Genomic DNA, 26397 nt, shown 5'->3' on the forward strand with positions numbered 1-26397 from the left:
ATCTCAACCCAAGGGATGCCTCCTATCTATTGGTCCATATTTCTTTATTTCCTGCCTCTAAATGTCAGTCAAAACCAAGCAGAGAAGATGGATGAGCTATCCTCAGCCCCTCCTACATACTGGCCAGCAGCTCATCCATGTACCCGGCCACCCTTCTCCTACCCATACACCTACCACCCTCTGTTCCCAGTCCCCATCCAGGTTCCTGGCCACTGAGCTCTACTCCCTCCCACTCACCCACACCACTCACCTTCACACTCAGCCACCTATCTGTATGGCCACAAACCATCTGCATGCCACCTTCCACTTCCGCCACACATCTGTCCTTCAAGGACCCAGTGCTCTTTGAAGGCAGTTTTCTTTCTGAAGCTCACTTATGCGCTACATTTTTCTGTCAATCCAGATCACGGAAGGTTGCTATGGTCAGGAAGCCATCACACACCCAGACAGAAGGGAGAAGGGGCTGACTGCTTAGGCCTTACTGTCTGACCTTCTGGGTTCCAACCTTCCTACTATTTTTTGGCTCAGTTCTTCCTTCTTTTGACCTATAAAAACAGTCAAGTAAATGACAAAAGGTTTGTCAAACTTTTTTTTAAGACAAGAGCCTAACTATGAAAATCTTTTTTTTTTTTTTTTTTTTTTTTTTCTTTTGAGACAGGGTCTCTCTGTTATGTAGCCGACTGTCCTGGGACCCACTATGTATAACAAGCTGTCCCTGAACTCAGAGATCAGCCTGTTTCTGTCTCCCAAGTGGTGGAATTAAACATATATGCCACTCACAAGGCTGCTGCCTGAGCACCTTGAATCCATGCTTTATGTAGTGTGACTTTTCAGCTCCTTCCAAGAGGTGAGGTCAAGTCTCCAATCCAATAAATTTGGGCTGATCTGTAACTTGCATTGCCTACAAAATGTGGCAAAATGATAGGCCAATCCCTAGGTGGACTTCTGTAAGCCACCTCCCCCATCCTTGTCATTCTGTCTTCTCCGTTTGTCTCCCACTCTCAAGCTTTGTTACCCACTCCATGTAAATCAGCCTGTTGGAGGAGAGACTGCATGGACCAAAAACCCACCATCATCCTAGTCCACAACCAGCCAGCTTCCAGAGGCTGAAATGCCTAACTAACCATCAAGGGGCTGAAACCAGGACTGACTGGCTTGACCTAAATTACTTACCAATGGTAAACAAATCGTAAGTGTTTTTTCTAACACATAAGTCTTTTGGAAGGCTTTCTGTAGAACCACAGTGGTGATAGGTTAATGATGACTATGCCTCACAGAGCTATGGACAGAGTTAAATGAGATGCTCTATGTAAAAGCACGTGAATGCTTAACACAAGACAATATTCCATGAGTGTCTATTATTTTTAGTGTGAGATGTTGTGTACCATGTGGGGATCAAAACTATGACTTGACTCCACCTGAGCATCCAGTCAGCTGCTTATGAAACATATGTTGCCCACCTACAGAAACCTAGGCGCATAGAAGTTTTAACAAACACTTTTTAAAGTTATATCACCAGTGGGCACTCATAAAATAGCTAAGAAGAGATATGAGGGGTTTGGTAGACATATGGTTATGTTGGAGTCACCTACCAAATATGGGGAACCTGCCATAGAGAGCACAATTTCTTTTTTGAAGAGAAACCTGGGGTGGGGGGGGAGGGGTCCAAGCTTCCTTTAGGATGCTCCAGCTCACTTCTAGAAAATACTGGGCTTTCCTGCAACTGGACCAAGTTGCCTCTGAAGACCACCTTTCTACCCACAGCAAACCAGCTTGGGGCTTAACGGATGCTGAAGGGGTTTGTTCCACCTCTTGGCTCTCACTGAAATTCTAATTTCAGTCTCTGCCTGGTAGCCTATAAAACCAGCGCTGGAAAGAGTGAGGCAAGAGGAACTTGACTCTAAAGCCAACCTGAGCTATACATCAAGACCCTACCCCAAACTTACCAACCAACCAATGAACCAACCAACCAACCAACCAACCAGACAATCAAACAACCAAAACAAATTTTATGTGTGTTGGCGTTTTGCCTGCATGTATGTCTGCCCACCACCATATATCGTGTCTTGGGTCCACAGGGTCAGAAGAGGGAGTTGGAGCCCTTGGAACTGGAGTTACAGATGGTTGTGACCCAACATGTAGGTGCTAGAAATCAAATGTGGATCCTCTGCAAGAGGCGCCATTGTTCTTAACCACTGAGCCATCTCTCCAGCCCCCTTACAATACACTGTTGAGAGAAGATCAAACTGCACTAATAACTAATGATCTTATTTTGACTAAAAAAAAAAAAAAACATGCTTAAGTTTTTAAATATTAATGTGGTTTGTGTGTACATGGAGAGCATGGAGATCTGGAAGACAAATACACAGAGGACTAGACAAGGTGTGAGGGAAGTTAGGGTTTCCCTCTACTTCCCTCTCTTCTCTTTCCAAATCTAAAACTCCATTCCCTCCCATCTACTACCACAGGCAGGGTTTTTTCTGATTCTTCTGAGAGTAAGTTACACATGCCATAGTGATTTACCTCTATATGTTTTAGGGAAATCTTCCTAAGTGCAGAGAATTCTATCACATAACCACAGTACAGCACCAACCTCAGTGAACTTAACTCACATCAGGTTTGTTTGTGACCACAAGAGACTTGACCTAGAAATCAGTAACAAAAGAGTATATGAAAGTTCCCCAAGACACAGAAATTGTGTGTGTGTGTGTGTGTGTGTGTGTGTGTGTGTGTCTCACTTCTGGTTCTAGAAAGATGTGTCTCAGCAGTCAGGATTACATACTGTTCTTAAAGAGTTCAGTACTCTGCTACTCTAGCTCCAAGATTAAGCATTTTTGGCCTTCTCAGGCACCTGCACTCACAGGTGTATTAAGCAACACCCCACCACCACCACCACAAAATACACAAAATATAAATTGTTTAAAAATACTTAGAAAAAACTCAACACTAAGGATTGATACACACACACACACACACACACACACACACACACACACACACAGTCATTTAATACCTACAATCCTTTTTTAGATAAGGAAATTTAGGTTAAATTACTTGCCCAAGTCACATTGCTAATGAGCTACACAGTTCTGTGGCTTGGAGACACATTGCCTCTAGGTTTATCCAGGTGTGGTAACAACTGACGATAGCCTTTCCCCTCCCCCTTGGGTTTTGAGACAGGTTTCTTTGTGTAGCCATGAATGTCCTGGAACTTGCTCTATAGATCAGGCTAGCCTCAAACTCAGATCCACCTGTGCCTCCCCAGTGCTGGTATTAAAGGTGTGTGGTAGCACACCTGGCTGGTGATAGCCATTTTAAAAGTCAACTTGAATTGGAGCTCTGCTATTTACTAACTAATGGTTATTGCCTAATTCAGCTCTGCAGCCTTCTCACAGCCTCATGGCTCTGACCTCTCCCCCTCATCTTCTCCAGCCCCGGGGAATCTTTGTTTCTTCAAACATCACCTAGCCATGTGGTCATCTCTGCCTCTCACAGGATTTACACTTCTGGAGCACAGAAGTCAGTGAGCCTGGTTTTTCCTTAGACAGGGTCTCATTATGCAGCCCCAGCTGGCCTGGAACTCTATTTGTAGACCAGGATGGCCTCTAACTCAGAGATCTGCCTGCCTCTGGATCCAAGTGTTGGGCTTTAAGGCTTCTTGGGGCACCATACCATTAGTCTGTTTTTCTTAATTACATTCATTTATGTTGGGGATGTGTACGTCAATATGTAGCACATTTGTCTTCTGACACATCTTGCTGTCAGCAAAAGGGCAGGGAGGAAAAGGACAAAGACTGGAGAAGGGAAATGAGTGTGGTCCCTCTGAGCAAGTAAGTGACCATAGCTGAGGGCCTTGGGGCTGAGTGAAGACTATCTTGGAGATGTGATGACAGAGGCAAGATTCAGGCCCAAATATCCTGGGCAGGTTTTTACAGACACACCACACACCTCTGTGAGGTTCATGGCATCACAACTGGGAGAGGAAGCAGGCTCCATGAGATGCAAACTGGGGCTGGAACTGGGTGGAAACCAAGAGCAGTTTGCTGGTGCTATGGAGAAAGCAGAGGAGGAAGCCTGCACCATATGTACTGCTAATACCCAGCCTTGGGTGACCAAGAGGAGCAGCTAAAACAGACCTCACAGCAGGGCAGTGCGCCTCCTGAGAAACACCAAGAACGAGCAACCAGGTTTCCTCACAGTCCCTCTTCCCATGCCTTAGAGCAGAGGTTCTCAACCAGTGAGTCATGACCTCTGGGGTCAAACAAGCCCTTTACAGAGGTCATATATTAAGTATTTACTATTCATAACTAGAAAAACTACAGTTATGAAGTAACATAATGAAATAATTATATGGTTGGGGGTCACTACAGCATGAAGAACTGTATTAAGGGGTTGCAGCATTAGGAAGGCTGAGAACCACTAGCCTTAGAGTCAAGTACTAAGATTGCACCCTGGACCACAAGCCCCTCAGTGTATACTGTCTCTGCCTCCCCCGTTCTGGCATCACAAGTGTGCACCATTACACCCAGCTTTTTACACTGGTACAGAGATTCAGCTCAGGTCCTCTTTGTGTGGCAAGTACTGTACTGACCAAACTAACATTAGTAGCCTTCAGGTGTGATGGGTACCTTAATTTATAAATGAAGACGTTGGCAGTTAGAAACTAGCAATAACAATGAACACACCCTCTGACTTCTGACCTAAAAACTCCACTTCTCAGAATCTATTCAGAAGTAAAAGGCCCAATCCATGGTGGAAGGAAAAAATGGACAAATATGTTAACTGCAATGCTATTTATGAAGACATGGTTAAGATATACAGTGTTAGGAAAATAGGATGAAAATATCAGGTGTATTGTGAAGCTGTTTTTTGAAAACAGCCAACCATAAAGTAACTAACATTTTTCTCATACACACACACACACACACACACACACACACACACACACGTATATCAAGTTTTTTTTTTTTTTTTTAAATACAATCACTTGGCATCAGACTGAAAGCAGATAGCAGGAAGCAATTAGAGGATGACATAGCAACTTAAAGATCTTGCCAAGGGGTAATGGCTAGTGTCCTAGAACATTTAGGACAAAATACCAGACTGGGTAACTGATCCTACGGACATGTGGAGGAGCTTTATGTTAGAGATGGTTTGTCTAGTGAGGGCTTACTCTCTGCTTCAAAGACAGAGCCAGTGGGCGTGTCCTCTTGTGGTGGAAGGGCAGACTTTTTGTTTGTGTTTCTTATCTTGTTGTGTATCTCTCTCTCTCTCTTTCTCTCTCTCTCTCTCTCACACACACAGTCAGTTCTGTTACTTTTGAGAACCCTGACTAATACAGATTGATAGTAAGCATCAATGTGAGATAATAAGAAAATATCTTTAATTATAAAAAATACCTACCTACATAAGTGGTGGCAGTGTAACCACACAAGATCTGGCATTTACTCTCAACATTCGTATACATAAAATAAAAAATTAATTTTAAAAATATGTAAAATAGGGAGGGGAAGATAAAGCTGCCCTGTATAAAAGAGACAGGTAGAGCTGTTAAAAACAGATAAAAAACTAAAGCAATCATAGCTTTCCTCAGCACCAGGAAGCTGGAGACAAGTCCCCCCACCTCCAGCCACCCCCTCTGCCACTCGGCCACACTGGTGCTTGACATTCACCTAAGACAGCTGCAAGATGATTCCCATGTTTGGGAAATGTGACTTCCTCAGTTTTACTTCATGGGGCCTATGGTTTGAATGTGTTGCCCCCACAGGCTCATATGTTTGAATACTTGGTTCCCAGTTGGTTGAACTGTTTGGGAAGGATTAGGAGGTGTGGGATTATTGGAGAAGGTGTGCTACTATGAATAGGCTTTGAGAGATGCCAAAATCCTACACCATCAAAGTTAGCTTTCTCTCTGCTTCATCTTGGTCTTAATATGTGAGCTCCCAGCTACTGTCACAGTGCTGTGTCTACCTGTATGCCTGCTGCCATGCTTCTTTACCACAAAGGTCATGGCTTCTAAACCCCTGGAACTTCAAGTCCCAAATAAACTCCGCTAAATTGCTTTGGTCATGGTGTCATATCAGAGCAATAGAAAAGTAACTAAGATAGGGCTTATGACCCATTACCAACAAAAACCTTTAAAAGGTAGAGGCATTGGAGGAAGGAAGAAGAAACAAGGAAGACACTAAATGGTGCCAAGTTCTCAAAGAAACAGCCTCAACTGTTGCTCCAGGTGACAGGGAAACACTGCCCTCAATACAGGGATTCGAGCTGCAGACGGAGCCCATGGGCTGAGGATCTAAGCAGTGTTCCACATGTGAAGTTTTAAACATGCATGCCAGTGTCCTATGAAGTATTCAGTTCTCTGGATTCTCAACCCAACCCAAAATCCACCAAGGAAGAAAGCTGCCACTGCTCCTAATTAACAAGCCAAGAGCAAATGACCAGGCTGAAGCCCTGGCTGTGAGTTGTTACATGGTGAGGTTTTTATTTGAGAATATCTGATGCTTTTGGAAATGCACTTACAGGGTACAAAGACACCTGCAGTCCATCGCCAACATTTGCAACATAGGAAGCAGCTTCATCGCATTGACAGGGCATCCAGTTCTGCCTACACCACTCCACGCCTCCATGCCAGTGGTGCAACTGCTCTAGGCATGAGAAGGGCCAGAGAAAGCATCTAATTTATCAAACTTGGCTGTTCCTCTCAAGCTATTTTCCCAGGACATGCCAAGAATGAATTGCTTATACCAGGTCAGTGTCCCAGCAAGGAGATGGTAACAGGTAGATCAGGTAAAGCAGCGATGGAGCTAGCCATTGAATTTATTCTTCCTGACTGGGATCTAAGTCAGCAAGAGACAAAAGGCCTTCAGTTCCCCATGAGTTCTCTGGGATTCAATGACAGCACACCGCAGGCTAGGAACAGGGTCAGAATCATTCCTGGCACCTTATCATCTCTCATCCCAGAACAGCAGAAGGCCATGTGGGCTCTGTGAACCTTTAACACCTTTCACATTTCTTGAGCTCTAACACAGGACAAACAGGACCTTTCTCCAATTCTTCGGTTTAGCAGCTCTCTTATGCTCACTCATTGTGTGGAAAGAAGACAGCAGAGTCACTTGGTTTTAGTTAACAGTGGAGTCCAGGATGCTGCTGGAAGGCCACTCCAGGATGGGCTGGAGGGTTTCTGGATGGAAGAGCTGCCTGCTTGTGTCACTGCACATGGCTTCACTCACCCAGCTGGGCCATGTGGAGGCTATTACCCACAGGAGACCAGGACCCACTGTGGATAACTGCTTGCACTGTTCCTGAGGGCCCATTCTCTGACAGAACACACTGTTCTCTGGGAAGAACGGGTTCCCCTCAGCGTCTGAGCCTCAGGAAGAAGGCATGTTTACACTCTGTACTCTCCAGTGGGTAGTACTTATCATAAAAATCCAGAACATACTCCTCAGTCTTGAAGCCAAACTTCTGATACAACAGCATGGCAGGGTTGCTTGCTGAGACGTGAAGAGTCACATCCTTGCCCATGCACGTCTGCCAAAGAGAGGGAAACAAAAGGTGAAGCCACAGGGACAAAGAGAATGACAAATGAGACAATTTTCTGAAGGAAGCAAGTGAGGTTTGGGGGGCTGGGGCTGAGACAAGGAAACATCTAGCAACCCCTGGAAGCCCAGGGCACTGGAGCATGTAGAAGCTGCTGGAAATCCAGGAGCATTCTGCCACTGAGCTGTGTGTCCCCAAGGCAAAGGGATACATGTCCTGGGGGCAGGCAGGGAGAGGAAAGGGGCCTGTCTCTACCCTGAAGCAAAGGCCATGAAGTATGCTTTATTATATTACATTTATTTATTTATAATATTCCTTTTATTTTACTATATGCCTGAATGAATGTCTATGTACCACATGAGTGCAGGAGTCTTCAGAGGGCAAAAGAGGTGTTAATCCCTATGGAACTGAAGTTACAGATGGTTGTGAGCTGCCATGTGTGTCCTGGAAACCAAACCTAGGTCTTCTGCAAAAGCCATTAGTGATCTTAACAGCTGAGTCATCTCTCCAGCTCTGTTTGTTATTTCAATTACATTTTACTTACTTACTTATTATTGGGTGTCAGGGGTGGTATGTGTGTGGGCTCATGTATGCCATACTGCACAACATGGATGTGGGCCTCAGGGATTACACTCAGGCCATCAGGCTCAGGGGCAAGTGCTTTTACTCACTGAGTCATCTCATCAGCCTTCATAGTACTGTATTTATAGTTCAGTTTAAATACCAGACATATCAGTGCCTACAATATGACAGCCTTAACTAGAGAACAAGAAATTCTAGTTTCCATTCCCCATAACCTGTAATAATAATTCCTTTCCTAGAAATACTAGAAAACAACTAAATCATATGCATAACTTCCAAATACTAAAATCTTAATTATAAAGCCTGAAGACCTTTACACCTAAGTCCTTAGGTCCCTTTAAATCTGACATAATTAACTTCCCAGAACTGAAGTTTCTATATTTAGGGAAAAGAGTGGAGAAGGTTCTATGGACATAGAACATAGAACATGTTTTTAGATTCTTTAATCAGCCACATAGAATGATGTACTTCAGGCCACACAGGTATGAACTGTTTAATGAGGAAGATATCAAAATGCTGCATTAGACAGTCCTTAAAATTGATGAGTTCTAGCCTGGTCTACAAGAGCTAATTCCAGGATAGCCTCCAAAGCCACAGAGAAACCCTGTTTCGGAAAAAACCAAAGGGGGAAAAGCAAAATTGATCTGTTCTAGCAACTCATCAAGGACACAATACAAGGCAACCAACGGTTTCCTTCTTATTCTATGTAACTTTTCACTGTGCCTCCAAACACATCTAAGACAGGAGAACACAATTAGTATCCCAAGCACAACAGCATAGTGTGAATACCCAGAGCAATTCTATGGGGTGATGGTAGTGGTTTTAGATAATCCATATAGACATCTCACCATGGCCATCACCAGGCTCTATAGACTGAGCCCGTATCTGGGCCTTCTCTTACAGGCTGACTGGGATACAAAATGCCCACAAGTACAGATAAGCTGAGTAAACAGTTAACATGGACTCATCCTGTGCCAGGCCTCACACCACACTAAGCACCAAGGATGCCTTCTGAGCTATCAGCCCACCCTACTCCAGTCCCTGCTAGTAACCAAAGAGCCAGAGAAGTGCATAGGCACTCTGCGAGAGCAAGATGAAAATAGCAGAGATGCATCCTGGAGGGAACATAAAGCAAAGAAAGTGGAAAAGTAACCGAGCCGGGTTCAACTGAATCAACACAAGATGTGTGTGAACACTAGGCAAAGTCTTATAGTCTCTGCCTTAGAAGTGATTTCTGGAAAGGTGCTTTACAAGATTCCTATCCATATCTAGGAATTATTAAGTTAATTTCATTAACAACTAGAAAGACAAGCTTGGTTAAGCTTGAGGCAAGAAGTTCTCAAGTTCCAGGAAAGCCTATGCTATACAAGGAAAACTTATCTCAAAATGAAACAAAGAATTTTGTTCAAATTAATATTGCATAATATTCGTTGTTGTTTTCCAAATAGGATTTCTCTGTGTAGACCAGGTTGGCCTCCAGAGATCTACCTGCATCTGTCTCCTGAGTGCTGGCATTAAAGTTGTGTGCCGCCACCACTCCAGCTTGCATAATCTTCTATACCAAATAGTTTCTAAATAAAATTTACCAGAAGAATTCTTTAAAAAAAAAATATATATATATATATGTATGTATATATATACATATATATATACACAACACACACACACACACACACACACACACATATTATGCTATATGTTCTTGCTTCATGGTGTTGTACCTCAGAAGCTTAAGGTTCAAAGAGGCAAGTAAGTTGCTATACCTATTAGTTCAGGCAATAAAAAATGTTTATTGTTTAATGAGAAAAAAAAATCACTGCTGGGCCTTAATATCAGCACATGGGAGGCAGCAAACAAAAAATCCCTGCTGGGTGTAGTAACTCAGGTCTATAATTTGAGCACCCAGAAGGCTACCATGAGTTCAAGACTAGCCTGGGTGACTGTGGTGGTTTGAATAAGAATGGCCCCCATAGGCTCATGGATTTGAATGCTTACTCACCAAGGAATAGTACTATTTGAAAGGTTGAGGAGGTGTGGCCTTGCTGGAGTGGGTATGACCTTGTTGGAGGAAGTGTGTTAGTAGGGGTGGGCTTTGAGGGTTCCAAAGCCCAAGCCAGGCCCTGTAGCTCTCTATTCCTGCCTGATATATCATATCCAGCAGTAAACTCTAAGCTACCATGTCTGCCTGCATGCCATCATGTTTCCACCATAAAGACAAATGGACTAAAGTTCTCAAACTATAAGCACACCCAAATTTTTGTAAGAGTTGTTGTGATCATAGTGTCTCTTCACAGCAACAGAACACTGACTACAGTGACATAGTAAATCCCATGCCAACCAGGATTTCATATCAACATCTTGCCTAGAAAGCAAAACAAAATAGTACTTTGCTTGTGGGAGAAAAGTAATTCACTGCATTTATTCATTCAGCGTGTACTACTTATTGATTCAATTGTGATAAAAGGTTTATAAACAGTTAATATACCTTCAAAGTCATGAGAGACATACTCTAAGAGCAGAACAGTATCAATACAGACAGTGCATATGCTTTACAGTTTCACATGTGGTACTTCGATGTTTTATTTATGATATATGTTCACCTAGGAGCTTCTCTGAAGCCAAGAATAGAGTTGTCTTTTAGGGGCTTGAGTTTTACTTCATGAGCTTGCTAGTCTCATGATTGGTGACAATGCCTTCCTTTTGCTTGGGATATGCTGGACAAACCCACTCAGCCTTGTGCCTCCTCCACGTTTTTGGGGAAGCCCTGAGAGATAAATCACTTAATTTAGGTAATCACGAGCAGAGAGAACTTGCCTGAATCAGATGATAGATCATGAACGTGGCAATTCCCGCTCTTCTCCATTCAGGATGGACAAGCAGAAATGAAATGTAAGCTTCATTGTACTTCACGTCCGGAACCATGAAGCCAAAGGCAACAATGACTTTTTTATAAAGGACTACAACACTGAAGTCTGGATACTGCAGACACTCAGACAGGTCAATGCCTAAAGAAAAGAACCATCCAGACACTCAGACCATGTGCCTTTTAGAACTAATGAACAAGCTGTTCAGCCTGTACTTATTGTTATACCTGAATGCTAAAAAAAATTCCCCAAATTGGAGGCAAAGACATTACCATAGATACCGCATATTCAGATCAGAAAAATGCATTTTAGAAAATATCAAAATTAACATAGTCTTTTCTAAGTACATATGTTAAAAGCAGAGAGACAGGACAGGTTGGGTAGCAGAGAGTACTCCAGGTTCAGAATGGACACACCTGGCTTTGACTCAGCCTCGTCTACCATGTGTTTGGTTTGGCACATTTTAAAATGTCTCATTTCTTGAATGTGTTAAGCTGAGATACACTGAGCCCTGACAGAGCAGGGGTAAAGGTCCCTGAAAGTGCCAATATCATTTTCCCTTTTCTTTTTCTTCAAATTCTGTTTATTGTTATTGTTGTTCTTGTTGTGAGTGTGAGTATGTATCAGTACTAGTACGTATGTGCCATAGTGGGGGGGGGGGGTGGCAAGGACAACTGTAGTGTAACTGTTCTCTCCTCCCACTGTAGGATCTGAGGATAGAATTCAGGATTCAGGTTCACATGGCAAGCACTCTTACCTGCCGTAACATCTCATGAGCCAGCTAATATTTTCTTTATCCCACTCACACACCATTGGCAATCTTTCTCCGAAAGCTTTCACAATAAAATAAAAATTTTAAAGGTGGTGTGCACAATATGTGGCAAATACCTCATCAGGCAGAAGGAGCTGATATTCCAGAATGTGACTTTGAGGCCCAGTACCACCCCAGAGAGATGGAACCACAGTCAGATCATAAGCAGGGCAGAGCTCTAACCCTGATGAAATCTGTGACATCTGCAAGACAAATGTGTCCTGTAGGTTTCAAAGCAGGCCCACAGAAAGTATGCTTATATTTAGCAATGAGATTGCTGATTGATGGCCTAGGTATTGGCTGATGAAATGACAATTCATCCTGGTTTATTCTGACTCCTGAAGTCAGGGGGCATTTGGTTTCTTAAAAACACCTTTTGTGTGTCCTAACACTCTTTAAGAAATAACTAAACAACAAAACCTATAAAACTATTAGGCAAAAAAAATCAAAAGTGTCCACATGCCCAGCTATGAGTCTGTGTGTCTTGAAGAAACATTACCTGGTATCTAAACATAGGCAGAAGCAAAACAGGATGAATCTTTTATTCTGGAAGCAGAGACAAACAGGGAAGAAAAACAAACAAAAATACTGTTGATTACTTTAACTGCTAGCTTCTTGATCTTAGGAAAGTGAGAGGCATTTATGCTTTAGTATTTCTATGTTAGTAAAGACAGACTAAATGGAATCAAGAGTAAAGAGCTTAGGGTCACAGTGCAGACACTATTTAAAAACACACTCAGGTGATATAGAGAGAAAAATCAATCTGCCTGGTGTGGAAGTAGAAACATACCAGGCCAGAAAAACTCCTGACACATGGAGTTGATCGTTGGGATGTGATTTGGTCGGACATAGCAGTAATCGATAGGTGCATCAGGCTCGGGTGTCCAGTGAGGGTCACTCCTGTGCAGGTGGGAACGAATCTGTGACAGGAGCTGTAGTTTGGGTGGCTTTGTCTCATAATCACGCCTCCAGCACCACAGAAAATAAACAAATTCAAGTCAAGAAAAACACTCATTACTGCTAGCTATCTGACTTACAGCTACTTTGAAGTGCTTGCAATAGCATACTAGATGCACTGCAGCGGGCCTACAAATGGCCTTCCCACAGGTTTGCGAGGAACCGAATGTTAGGTGAGGGGGATCAGGGTGATGGTAGAGCTATAGAGTAAGCATGGCCTCTTCAGGAAGCTCAGCTTCCATTCATTAGAAACTGTCCATCAAGAAGAAAATCTGGGGCTAGGAAGATGGTAAAGTGCTTGCTATGCAAGCATGATGACTTGAATCCCCCATAGCCATGTAAAAGTGGGGTGTGACAGCACATGCCAGTGCTAGGGGAGCAGACACAGGTAGATCCCTAGAGCCTGCAAGCCAGCTGACCTAGGCTGAAATAGACAACTCTAGATTGACCAAGAGACTGCCTCACAAACTAAAGTACTGTCCAGGTGTGGTAGCACAGGCCTTAATCTCATACTCCAGGGGCAGAGGCAGACAGATCTCTGTGAGTTTAAGGCAAGCCTGGTCAACATAATGAGTTCCAGGACAGCCAAGGATACACAAGGAGACCCCACTTCAAAATAAATTAAATAAATAAATAAATAAACAAATTTATTTTAAAAAGGTCCAGGGTAATAATGAAGATACCAAAGTCAAGCACAGCTCTTCACAGATGGGTGCATGTTCATGCATGTTCATGCACACATGCACGCACGCGCACGCACACACGCACGCACGCACGCACACACACACACACACACACACACACACACACACACACACACGGATAGAAAACAAACTGTCCCAATGTTCAGTTCAGATATTAGCTCAACTGAGAATGCTTTCCTTTCTTACTTTTCAGTTCACAGACTATTAAAGATACATAATTTTGATACAGTGAACAGCAGCCAGATGTAGTGGCAGATGTTTTTAACTCCAGCACACAAGAGGCAGAGGCAGGAGGTTCTCTATGAATTAAAGCCCAGCCAGGTCTACATAGTGAGTTTCAGGGCAGCCAAGGCAGTGTAGAGGGACCCTGTCACAAAATACAGGAACGAAAACGAAATGATGAGGATGATGATGATGATGACCAAGAAATCAAAGTTAACTCAGTCTGCCTTTCATACCTCTTTCTAAGGACCATCCTGTCTGCCCTCGCCTGAACTTGCTTCATGTCAGGACATGTTTACCCCTGTAGCCAGGGTATAGAAGCCACCAACATCACCCCTCCTGATAGCCTTCACTCATGGATACCTGATATAAGGCTTCAAGATCCGAGAAGTATAAGGGCTGACGATACTTTGGTCCACGGCCAGATCTTCTGACCCCACCAAACGATACAAAAACCTGGTGGTTTGGTGCCGGAATCCTTTCCTGGTTGGCAAAGCAGTCTGTGGGAAAAAAAACAGTTTATATAATAAAACCACTTAAAATTGGTTATCTTCCATGTCTAATGATCTTTCTGTGTGTGTGTCAGAAGTAGGTCTTTTTGTACTATTTGGAAAGCTCAAGTTCTAACATAAATTCCACAGGTCTTTGCCTAAAACTAACCTGGGTGCGCCATTTACTGTTTATTGTACAACCACAGTTTTATCTTAAGAGCCATCAAAACCAATGAACTTTTTTTTTTTTCTTTTTTACTGTGTCTCATTTTCACTAAGTAAATATGGCAAACATAGGAGTTATATTGCTTACCAGCCCTAAAACCTGTTACCACAGTAAGGAGGCCCCAGCAGAGACTAGGCAAAGGCATGGCCTTAGTGAGTGAGGGGTTGGGGCAGAACTGGTTGGTTTACATACTTGCTCTGTACTGGCCACACTGGCCACACTGATGGTAAGCTGTTCTTCAGTGAGGGCTGCTAACCTGGGGCCCTAGGTCATGTAGCAACAGAACACCTCAATTAGGAGCAAAGAGCTCCAACAAAGATTAAAAGACCTTTACAAAGGGAGTGCCAAGAAGAACCTTAGAAACTGAGTTTACTTTTAGAGCCAGTTTGCTCTTAGCCTAGAAAATAACTTGGTGAAAGAACAAGGTTTCTTCCTTTGTAATTTGCCTTCAGACTTTTCCAGCTTGGACACCAAACTCCTCAAAAGCCAGCTTTGAAATTCTTCCAAGGCTTCAAGTGAATTTCAAAGTAATCTTCAAAGCTGTGGCATGCAGTCTCCAAATACAACCACTAGCAACTCCTCCCACCCTTGCAGGTAAAATGGCTTCTCCTATCAGGAGATGGAGTCTACTCCTGAACCCACGTTTATAGAGAACTTTGACCTTTCAGAGTAGCAGAAGCAACACCCAGAAGTTCAAGCCCAAATCTTAAGACAACTGGCAGCTTCTTCCACCTTGATATGTGGCTGCTGGATGGTTCCAACTAGGCGCTGGAATTAGATCCAGGAAGAAGAGCGGTGTCCTGGTCAGTTAGGCCCCAATCAGCTCCCCAGTGAAAGCACCACAGACATGACCTTCAGCTCACAAGGCAAAAGAACCATTCAGCTCAGTCCAGTCAGGCACAGGGGTCCAAGAAATATTTAGTAGTTATTAAGGCAAGTCATTAAGTTTGGGGTGGCTTTCAATGCAGTGTCAGGTCATTTGTAGACCCGTCAGTCCACAAAATCTCTCCCTTTTAACTGTGTCAAGAGTGAGACCTGTGGATGTTCCCACTGCCTCTGAAGCTTCCACTCCTATCCAAAACAGCCTCCACCTAGCCTGGACCACTACTGCATCCTACTGGCCCACTCTTTGCTTATACCATACAATCTCCACATGCAGCTTAAAAATAACTAACAAAGCATGGTGGTGCTCACTTTAATCCTAGCACCTGGGAGGCAGAGGCAAATCTCTGCGAGTTCAAGGCCAGCCTGGTCTACAAAACAAGATCCAGGCCAGCAAGGGCTACACAGTGAATCCCTACTTAAAAAGCAACTATCAACTTACCACCACCACCCCACTTGACAATTCCTATGTGGATTCCCACTGTATGCTCAGACTATATTTCAAGGTCCTCAACTGAGCCTTGTGGAGAATCTGCAAGACCCGACCCTGTCACAATGTGGCCTCATCTCCCAGGACCATACTGTGTCATGATGGTCCCATGACATCTACCAGTTTTTCTCCTGCCTCAGGGCCCATGTCTGGCCTTCTATGCCATCTCTCTTCCTCCTGGCATTTCCTTACTAGTCAGCACTTCTTGCAAGGTTACCTCCACTGAGAGGCCGGTCTAAGCTCCCAGGAACATAGTGGTCCTACACACACACCGAGTCAGGAGATCTGGGCCCAGTAAGCTAACACTGTCATTTCACTATGTGAGGATGTCAGCTCTAGAGGGTAGAAACCACTTAGCATTAATTTACTGTGGTATCACCAGCTAAAATAGTGCCTGGCACACATCACACTAAGTGATAGGGGAAAATGGTTTCAAGGTCAAGTAAGGTGTGGGCAGCCTTAAATGTGCTGGGAAAGGCCAGAGAGCTCAACACGCCTAGGCTGAGGAAAAGCCCAGGAAGAGGTGGCTAGGGCTAATAAAGTGAAAACAGCACAGCTCTGCACCAGAGGGGCCAGAAAGGCCTGGTTACACCGTGGCTACTCTGGGTGGTTAACTGTCAACCAAATTGGCCAGGAAACTATTTTGCTGGAGTCTTCCTGAGCCAGAGGAAAGGAACCACTATAGTGGAATCCACATCCCAGGAAGAACAGCAGAGGGATTAAACAGTAGCAGGGGTTCCTGAGAGGTGAGACTGCCTGAGTTCAGGAAAAAAACAGTGCCTCTTATGTAGCTAACACTATGAGAGCATGGCTAGACCAGGCCTCCAGTCCCCGCTTAAAGAGGCAGAACAAGCTCCAGAAGCACACTCAGTGCAGGGACAGAGAAAGACATTTAACAGTTGTAGTTGTTAGGTTACATGCTCTAAGGGGCAAGCGTGCAAGAGCAGACAGTAGTTTAAACAGAGCTGGAAATCCTAAGAAAGAACTTAGCCATATCCTTAGAAATTAAGGATGTCTTTGACAGTGGACTAATCAATAACCTGCACAGAGCTTAAAGGAGACTCCCTAAACTTGAGCATCTGTCAATAAGACCTTCCTGAACCAAAAAGAAAAGGAAAAAAAAAAAAAAAAAAAAAAAAAAAAAAAAAAAAGACTAGAAATGAATGGAACAGAAAATCCAAGAATTGTGGGAAACTATAAAAGGAGAACATAGAAGGATAAGGGAACAGAAGACATGTGAAGCAGTTACAAGTCTAATTAATGGCAGACACCAAACCATAGATGGAGGAAGCTCAGATGATACCAGGCTAGATAAATATCACATAGGCATACTGTTGTGGAATGCCATCTTCCAGGCATGCCATGCCAGCACCCTCTAGACCTATCAGCAGCTATGATTATCTGAAGGAGACCTGAACAAGACTGGGCTTGTTAATTGTCCATGGAGAATGGAGAAGGGATCACTAGGCTACCACCCTCCCCTAAGGATTTACAGATAGTAAATGGTTAATACAAGGTGCTCATGAGATTACTACTCTCCCCAAGATTTATAAACAGTTAATGAAGAGATTTCCCCATTCAATGGTGAAGCCGCCCATCAGTTGCCCATGTTCCTATAAGTATTCCTTTGTGTTCTTTATGTTTCTGCAAGTAGCTGTATTGTTTAGTGTTAACTGCCATCTAGACTCAATCTAGGTCACAGTGGTTCTCACCCTTTCTAATGCTTCAACCCTTTAATACCTCATATTTAATACCTCAACCATAAAATTACTTTTGTTGCCACTTTATAACTGTAATTTTGCCACTGTCATGAATCAGCATGTAAGTGTTTTAAGTGACCATCATTAGACCCTTCTGGGGTCTCAAACCACAGGCTGAGAACTGCTGAGCTAGGCTGAGCTAGGCAGGCAGCACCTCCGAGATTGGACTCTAGGAATACCTCCTAAGGATTATCTAGATGGGAAGACCTGCCCACAGTGGGTGGGGCTGTCACCTGGCTGGAATAATAGTGAAAGGGAGCTGAGCAGCTTGATTTATTGCTCTCTGTTCCTGGAAACAGGTTCCATCTGACCAGTGCTCCCTGCTCTAGCTTCCAAGTACAGACTCACATTGTACTTGGAACCATGAGTCAAAAGAAAACCATTTTCTCACAGCAATAGGTAAAGAAACAGATAGTGACCCTAATTAAACTCACTGTCTTTGCCACCCAGACTTGAGTGAACTGTTGTTCTGCTCTATTGCTGGTGACCTATGTAGGACAGAGAGATGTTTGTTTCTCCCCAGGAAATGTTTACATAACAACTGCTAACTGAGTAGAATTTTCAGGTAGGTAAAAGTCAGAGAAAGCAGTGGAAGCTCAGAAACAGGAAACCTGACTTCCAGAAGGGGGGCATTTTTTAGAAGGAGATCACAAAGAAACTAAGATTGAAGATGGTGTTCTCACAGCAACGCATGGTGGCTCTTATCTTCAATTCCAATACCTGGAAGGCAAAGGCAGGCAGCTCTCTGAGTTCCAGGCCAGCCGGTGCTACTCAGAGACCCTATCTCAAAACAAAAGAAAACGGGCTTTCATGACCAGCATTGTACATATGGTAATAATGAAGTTACAACTACAAAATGTCAAAGGAAAAGACAAAACTGCAACTTTGTAAGCTATTGTTTAAATGCAAGCGTGAAATAAAAATATTCTAGGCATACTCATTTCCAAGACATTGCTCAAAAAGACCATATTTAGAGATGGCAAGGCGGCTCATTAGCAAAAGGCACTTCCAGCAAGCCAGACACCTGAGTTCAATCCTAAAAACCCATGTGGTGAAAGAAAATCAACTAAGCAAGCTGACCTCTGACCTCCACATGTGCTCTGGCATGCATAGGCACACAATAAATACATGTTAAAGGAGTTCATGATATAAAGAACCGTTGGAGAATTAAGTCAAATAAGAAGTTAATACAGGGAAAAATAAAGAAAAATCACTCTGCTATCATTTAAATAAGCAACTCAAGAGGAGAGAGAAGAGCAAGGAAAGGCACTCGGAAGGAGGGGTGATCAACACAGCATTTAACATGATGGAAAAACATGTCTTTTTTGTTTTGTTTTTTGAGACAGACTTTCTCTTTGTGTAGCTCTAGCTGTCCTGGGCTGGCTTTGCATTCAGAGATCCGTCTGCCTCTGCCTCTGCCTCCCAAGGGCTGGGATTAAGGTGTGAGCCACTACCGCCTAGCCAGGATAACACATCTTAAGTAAGGACCTTTAAGAGCACAGTCTTAGTGATGTGCACCCTCAGTCCAACCCTTGCCCATCTTAGCAAACAAACCCACTGGGGCACAGCTAGGGTCATTTACTATTACGGCCCCTTCCATCACAGGTGGCCCCAGTTACAGCCCAAAGTGTGTGCCTGCAGAGCCTGCAGTATTTACTCTCAGGCCTTTCACACACAGAAGGTATGCCAATTCATAGCAAGTCCTTTCAGGGAAGTCCTGAAAGACAGAACAGAGGAAACAGGGAGAATTCCAGAAAGGAGATAACCAAATGGAAAGGCCCCACACCAAGCTCTAAGCACACCAGAGGAAGAGGCCTAATGCCTGACATGTCACTGACAATCAGACATGTGACAGATTTCCAAAAGAGTAAAAAGAGGACAAGAGAAAAATGTCAGAGACTCTAAACAAGCAATTTACAGAGAAACAAACAGGAAACACAAAATGTTCAACCTCACCTATAATCAAAGAGATGTAAACATGACAGATTGTAAAGTTAAGGTAGATGAGCATCAGATGCTACCAAAACAAGATCACCGCTGCTGGTTGGGGAGCCTAGCTGTCCTAAGTGAAATTAGATGTTGCCAGAGCACTCGTGGAATTCACCCTGTGAGTAATGCTAACTCCATAGTTCTTTATGTTTAGCCCTAAGTACAGATATTTACACACCTACAGCTCCAGCGAGTTAGGGTCTAGGATACTACACATCCTCAACCAATCTGTCAGTCAAAACCATGAAACAGATCGCATATAGCTACTCTCAAGAGAGAGACAAGAAATGTCTAAGCTATTCCTTGGATGCCGGGTGAGAAAGAAACTCAGATATAAGAAGGGACATTAAATTATGAACAATTAGCCGGATGTTGGTAGCACATGCCTTTGATCCCAGCACTTGGGAGGCAGAGGCAGCCAGATCTCTGTGAGTTCACAGCCAGCCTGGTCTACAGAGCTAGTTCCAGGACAGGCTCCAAAGCTACAGGGAAACCTTGTCTCAAAAAAAAAAAAAAAAAAAAAAAAAAAAAAAGAAAGAAAGAAAGAAAGAGCAATTTTGGAACAGGAAGCCCAGCAAATTTTGTGTTGCTTTCTTCTCCCCAAATTACTCATGATATCAAATGCCACACAGTTAACAGTGTGTCCATGGCCAGGTGCTGCCTACCCCACTCCTCTTCCACCCCGTATCACCTGGTACCGATCAAGGATCCTGAAGTCCTGGCAGGTGGTTCGGTATGTAGCTTGTCCAGCTGGAAGCCGGGAAGCTCCCCCGTCTTTGGCACCATAAATCCCATCGACTAACAGAAGTGCAGCATTCACAACCTCGTCCAAGTCAAAAAGTGGTAAACCTCGATCCCTCTTAGCTTGCCTGATGATCAGTTTCCGCTTTAGCCTCCGGGCTTCTGGAGTCATGGCCACAGCACTGGGGCACGCCTCCAGTCTCTTAAGCAGCAGCTTTTCCTCGTAGATGCTCACAGGTGTATACCTGGGCCCCTTGGGCTTCATGTCTTTCTCTAGGGGAGGCTTCCTCTTTTCTCGAGCCCTAGTGTGCAAAGAAGTGTTTGAATCTGTGTCTTCGCTATCTCCATCCATCCTGTCTGGCTTCTCGTCATCACTGTCCACCTCCTGTTTTATCTGTTCGGGAGCTCTGACCTTCTTTCTGCTCCCAACCAGCCCAGAAGCTGCTGACCCAGCTGGCGGTGGGATGTACTCCATCCCTGGGTCTATAACTCCATCTCCTTCCAGCTCATCATCATCTGTGTAAAGTAGAAAATACTGTTGTCAAGACAAGGAAAGCAAGGCACAAAGCTCTGTAGTGATATATTATTTATGATTTATTAAATGTTGACTGAGGATTCAGAAAAGCAAAGTTAGCCAGAAGCCTCAGATGCCAGACACACACCTTAATCCCAGCAGGCAGAAGCTAGGAGGCAGTAGTACACACCTTTCATCCTAGGACTCAGGATTAAGAGGTACACGGATCTCTGTGAGTTCAAGGCCACCCACAAGAATGAACCAGTCTAAAAGAGAATTCTAGCTCACACTTTTAATCCCAACATTAGGGAAGTGTATAAGACAGAGAAGCAAGGTCTAAGTGAGGTATTTGTTCTCCAGCCACACTGTGGAGAGGTAGCAGTTTGAGAGCGGCGAAGAGCTCGTGGCTGGCTGCTTTGCTTTTCTGATATTCAGCTTCAAGTTTGAACCCAAATACCAGTCTCTGGGTCTTTTATTCATTCGTGTTACAAGGCTTACTCTCCCCCAATGTGGAAATCAAGAGTAAGTCTTACCATGAAACAAGGCTTGGGGTGGCATCACATCTGGGATGAGGTCTGCTTCAGAAAGCAAGCTAGGTGTGGCCGAATGTGAGGCTGGTGTGCCAGGGGCAGAGAAATCCAGAGAGGGGGAAGGAGATGGGCTTGTGAGGGGGGTGCGGTCTGAGGAACTGAGGGATGAAAAGTCAATTACTTCCCCTTTCTCCAGAACCATATCTGGCCTCCGGGCTCGGCTTATGAACTTGACAGGGGTAGAAGAGGTGCTCCTGTCGAGGAGGCCGGCCGCTTCTTTCTGTGCTCTTCTGATGTCTTTTGCTTCCTGTGTTCGGGAACGCTTCTCTTTCAATTCCATGGCAGACTCCACAGGGTTCCGGCTTGCCCGTTTTCTGAGTCCCTTGACAGTGATGATGGGATCCAGTGTTGGCTTGGAGGCTGCCAGAAAAGAAGAAACATCTAATTTCTATGTTAACTGCTCTTTTTAAAATTTTATTTTATTTCTGTGTACATGTATTGTGTTTCTGGACATCTATATGTGATGTGAAAGAAGGCACCAGATACCCTGGAGCTGGATCAAGGTAGTGTGAGCCACCTGGATGTGGGTACTGGGAACAGAACTCCAGCCTTCTGCAAAAGTCTCAAGTGCTCCTAAGGGCAGAACCACCTCTCCATCCCTTAACTTTTTTTTTTTTAATGTTAACTATTTCTTTCATAATTTGCTATTGATACCAACGTTCAATGAATACCCCAACCAAAAACCTTACCTCACATTCAAAAGACTGTTTTGGCTGAGTATGATAGTGTATACTTATTATCTCAGTAGCAGAAGGATGAGAATTTCAAGTTCAAAGCCAGACAGAGGTAAGTATTGAGTTAACACCAGCCTATATAGCAAGAACTTTATTAAACAAAAGCTACAATGCAAATTTAAACAAATTAACACTATCAATTCTATCTTTCACATACTGGAATTGGTATAATTTCATAAGGATCACCAAGAATATGGTTTGCCTTCCTGACTTTTTTGTAGAACATAAATTTTTACATTTGGAGGGTAATTTGGCATTACCATTACCACTGACATTTTTACCTAAATATACCCTTTGATCCACCAACACTATTTTCAGAATTTATCATACTATATATACAAAAATTTGAAAATTTGTAGTGCTATTTAAAATACTGACAAGAAAAAAGGATAAATGTTGAGTATAGTGGTTCATGTCTATTCACAGTATTTAAAATGTAGAGGCAGGAGGGTCAGAATTCAAGGCCAGCCTAGGCTACATGAGATTGCCTCAGGTGTTGGTCTATAGTTGAGTACCTAGTAGCAGACTCTGCCTCAAAGAGCCCAGCCATCTGCTAAGGCTGACCAGTGGAGCTCCATCGACTCCCACAAGTTGCCCTCTGACCTCCATAGGTGTATGTGACAAGCCCCCTCCCTACACACACAAATAAATGTATTTTAAAATTAAGAATTAAAAACAAAAGCACAGACATGGTGGCACAACTGTAATCCCAGAACTGAAAAGGTAAAGGCAGGAGTATCAGGAGTTCAAGACCAGCTCTGGCTACAAGAAACCTTGTCTCAAACCAACCAACCACATAATAACAACTACAAAGGAAGAAACAGCTAAAATGTCCAGGACAAGTATGCTGGCTAGTTTTATGTCAACTTAACACACACTAACGTCAATGGAGAGGGAGGAGGATCAATAAGATCAGGTATAGGATGACCTGTAGGACATTTTCTTAATTAGGAATTGATGTGGGAAGGCCTAGCCCCTTTGTAGGTGGTGCCAGTCCTAGGCAGGTGGTCTACAAGCAAGCAGGCCAAGCAAGCCATGGAGAGCAAACCAGAAAGCAGCACCCCTCCTTGGCCTCTATATCAGTTCCTGTCTTGCTTCAGTTCCTGTCCTGACTTCCTTTGATGATGAATATTTCTTTGGAAGCATAAACTAAATTAACCTTTTCCTCCCCAAGTCGTTTTTGGTCATAATATTTCATCACAGCAATAGTAACCCAAACTAAGATGACAGGGAAGTGAGCCCAGTAGTGGTGGCACCCACCTTTATCCCAGCACTCGGAAGGCAGAGGCAGGTGATCTCTGTGAGTTTGAAGCCAGCCTGGTCTACTGAGTGAGCTCTAGGACAGCCTCCAAAGCTACAGAGAAACCCTGTTTCAGAAAACAAACATATTACAAAAATAAAACAAAAGATAACAGGGAAATGTTTTGGTGTTACCATAATGATCATATAATGCAGTCAATGAAATAAAAAAAAAAAAAAAAAAAGAGTAGAGCTACATGCACTACAAATGAAAGCTGTCCAAGGCATTTTAAGGGGAAATGTGAGAGTTAGAGAGTTAATATTACAATATATGTCTGCTCTGTATTGATTTTATTTTGAGACAGAATATTGTTGTAGCTCAGAATGACCTAGAAATCATAATCACTATGCCTCAATCCTCTCTAGTGGATTAAGTGTGTGCCATTATACCTAGTTATGCTGTGTGTGTGTGTGTGTGTGTGAGAGAGAGAGAGAGAATGTTCAAATCTAGAGATAATCTCTAATAGCATTGACAAGAGGTAATAGTGATTACTATGGGAAGATAAACTCCAGACAAGAGATTGTAGGAGACTGTACCTTCTTCAATGCTATGTGACACCCCCATCCCCTGTTGTGGACTATTAATTTAAGATGTGTTACATTCATTTATGCTGTGGAATATTTGTTTACTCATGCAAAGATGTGTTGCATTCTTTTATGTTGCATTTGTTTAACTCTGTAAAGCTGTCTAAAACACCTGACTGGTCTACTAAAGAACTGAATGGCCAATAGCTAGGCAGGAGAAAGAAATAGGCAGGGTTGCCAGGCAGAAAGAATAAATAGGAGGAGAAATCTAGGCTTGAGAGAAAGAAAAGAGGAACAAGGAGTAAGAAAAGGAGAAAGAGAAAGAGAGGAAGATGCTAGGAGCCAGCCATGGAGTAAGAAGGAAAGAAAGATATGTAGAATAAAGAAATGTTTAAAAGCCCAGAGCCAAAACATAGTTAAGGAGCAACAGAATAATCTAAATTAGAACAACCAGCCAAGATAAGGCTAAGTCTTGGTGTATTTATTTAGAAGCTGTGACCCCAAAGAGAGAGAGAAAAAAAAACAAAAAACAAAAAAACTACAATCCTTTGTGTGTGTCTTTTGGATCTCACTGGTTAGTCCTGGTTGTCCTGGAACTTACTATGTAGAACAGTCTGCCTATGCCTGGCTCTACCAAGAGAACTGGGATTAAAGACATGCACCAATTTATATATATATATATATACATACATACATATATATATATATATATATATATTTTTTTTTTTTTTTTAAATTTATAAGCTTTAAAAAGGTTTTAGCTGGGTAGTGGTGGCACAGGCACACCCCTTTAATCCCAGCACTCAGGAGGCTGAGGCCAGCACTGTCTACACAGTGAGTTCTGGGACAGCTAGGGCTTTTAAAAAGAGAAAGCCTGTCTCAACCAAACAAAACAAGAAAGAAACATCTCTAGAGACACATACTGAAATATTTATGGATAAAACATTGACACTTGAGATCTGGTTCTAAAGTCAAGGGTATAAATGGTAGAAGGGTGGAGAGAGTACCAGAGAAGGATAAAGGCAACACTGGGAATGGCTGCAGCTGAAGTGAGGCAGAGTCCCAGGCTCTTGTCACCTTCAGGTGAATTTAAATCTCCATAATGAAAAGCTAAAAGGTAATCATGTTGAAAATGATCTTCTGTTTGGTGTAGTTCAAGCTTGCAATCCCAAAACTTGGGAGGCAGAGGAAGGACTGTTCACAGAGACCAACGTGTGCTACAGAGTGAGTTTCAGAGTGGCTTCGGCTAAAGAGACCATGTGAAGACAGGCAAACAAAGAGGGGGCTGGGGAGTCATCACAGGAAATGATAAAACTTGATTAGTGAATTAGTAAAGTGATTAGTTATTGAAATGATAAAATGCTTTTTAGTATTTACATACAGTAACACACACACCTACCCACCCATTATTCCTTCCTTCCTTCCTTCCTTCCTTCCTTCCTTCCTTCCTTCCTTCCTGTCTTTCTTTCTGTTTTTCCTCTCTCCGCTTTTCTGTCTCTGTCCGCAACTGCCCCTCTGCTACTCCTTTCTCCAGAGGCTGGTCCTCCCCTTACCCTCCCCACTTTTCCCATTCCCTTTCCCATAACTAAAGACTCTCCACGTGAGGTCTGTAGCATGGCATCTTTTTCTCACGCAAAGCTTTCTTATGAATTACGACAACCCCAGTGACTGAAACTGTCCAGCCTCACAGCTCCAGATGCAGCTGGAAGGCTGGGTAAGTCTCCAGCCTCGGTGCTGGGCAGTTCTCACACGTTACCTTTCACTTTCAAGGTGGAGGTAGACAGCTTCTCCCCCTCCGGCCTCATTGTTGGGGGCCTGTTATGAACAAGCTTCCACCATCCAGGCTCTCCAAACTCCTGAGCGCCTGAACGGAAGTACACAGGACTTCCCACACTGAGGCAACCTGCTACCGTGCTCCACCAGGTTGAAGTCTTCTTCCTAAAACACAGATGATTTAAAAGCTACTGACGCTTCAATTTGATCATAGCACAGCACATACATTCTACTTAAACTCTCACTGATGCCTGGCTGTTAAATGGAGAGAGGGAGAGGGAAAGGGTGAGGGAGAGGGAGAGGGAGAGAGAGAGCGCGCGCGCATTACAGCCCAGAGAAGGGGTCTGGGGTCTGCCTAGTGTCAAGTCCTTGCTTTGTCACCTTGCAGCTGCTTTAGTTTCCTCATCTGTAAAACCAGGATAACAACAGGACTACCTTATAGTGTGGCTAGGAAGATCAAATTAAATAATTCAAACATAAGAACACTTATCTGATGGGAGATGTCATTCTGTAAATACGTTTCTCATACTGTGCCCAGACTCACTTACTCGTAACATTTATCAACCTCAAACAAACAAACAAACAAACAACAAACAAAGCCAGGCGTTGGTGGCATACACCTTTAATCCCACTTGGAGGCAGAGAAAGGAGAATCTCAGTGAGTTTAAGGCCAGCCTGGTCTACAGAGCAAGTTCCAG

General features: G+C 43.4%; 1 protein-coding gene across 2 annotated transcripts in view; it reads right to left on the bottom strand.

The window, feature by feature from the left end:
• Window positions 1-6461: 6461 nt before the first annotated feature.
• Window positions 6462-26397, bottom strand: part of Kat14 (lysine acetyltransferase 14) — a 33033-nt gene continuing 13097 nt past the window's right edge. Inside the window, exons 4-10 of one of the 2 annotated variants that reach the window (XM_051183244.1) lie at window positions 25683-25864; window positions 21312-21728; window positions 20215-20780; window positions 14049-14185; window positions 12593-12768; window positions 10942-11132; window positions 6462-7536 (exon numbers count right to left, since the gene is read on the bottom strand). In XM_051183244.1, coding sequence (XP_051039201.1) covers window positions 7363-7536; window positions 10942-11132; window positions 12593-12768; window positions 14049-14185; window positions 20215-20780; window positions 21312-21728; window positions 25683-25864 — 1843 coding nt within the window. In that variant the 3' untranslated portion in view covers window positions 6462-7362. Of the gene's footprint in view, window positions 7537-10941; window positions 11133-12301; window positions 12349-12592; window positions 12769-14048; window positions 14186-20214; window positions 20781-21311; window positions 21729-25682; window positions 25865-26397 lie in introns of those variants that run through there. The other variant, XM_051183245.1, reaches the window with a different exon arrangement.

Source organism: Phodopus roborovskii, unplaced genomic scaffold (assembly GCF_943737965.1).
Source record: "Phodopus roborovskii unplaced genomic scaffold, PHOROB, whole genome shotgun sequence".
Lineage (NCBI taxonomy): Eukaryota > Metazoa > Chordata > Mammalia > Rodentia > Cricetidae > Phodopus > Phodopus roborovskii.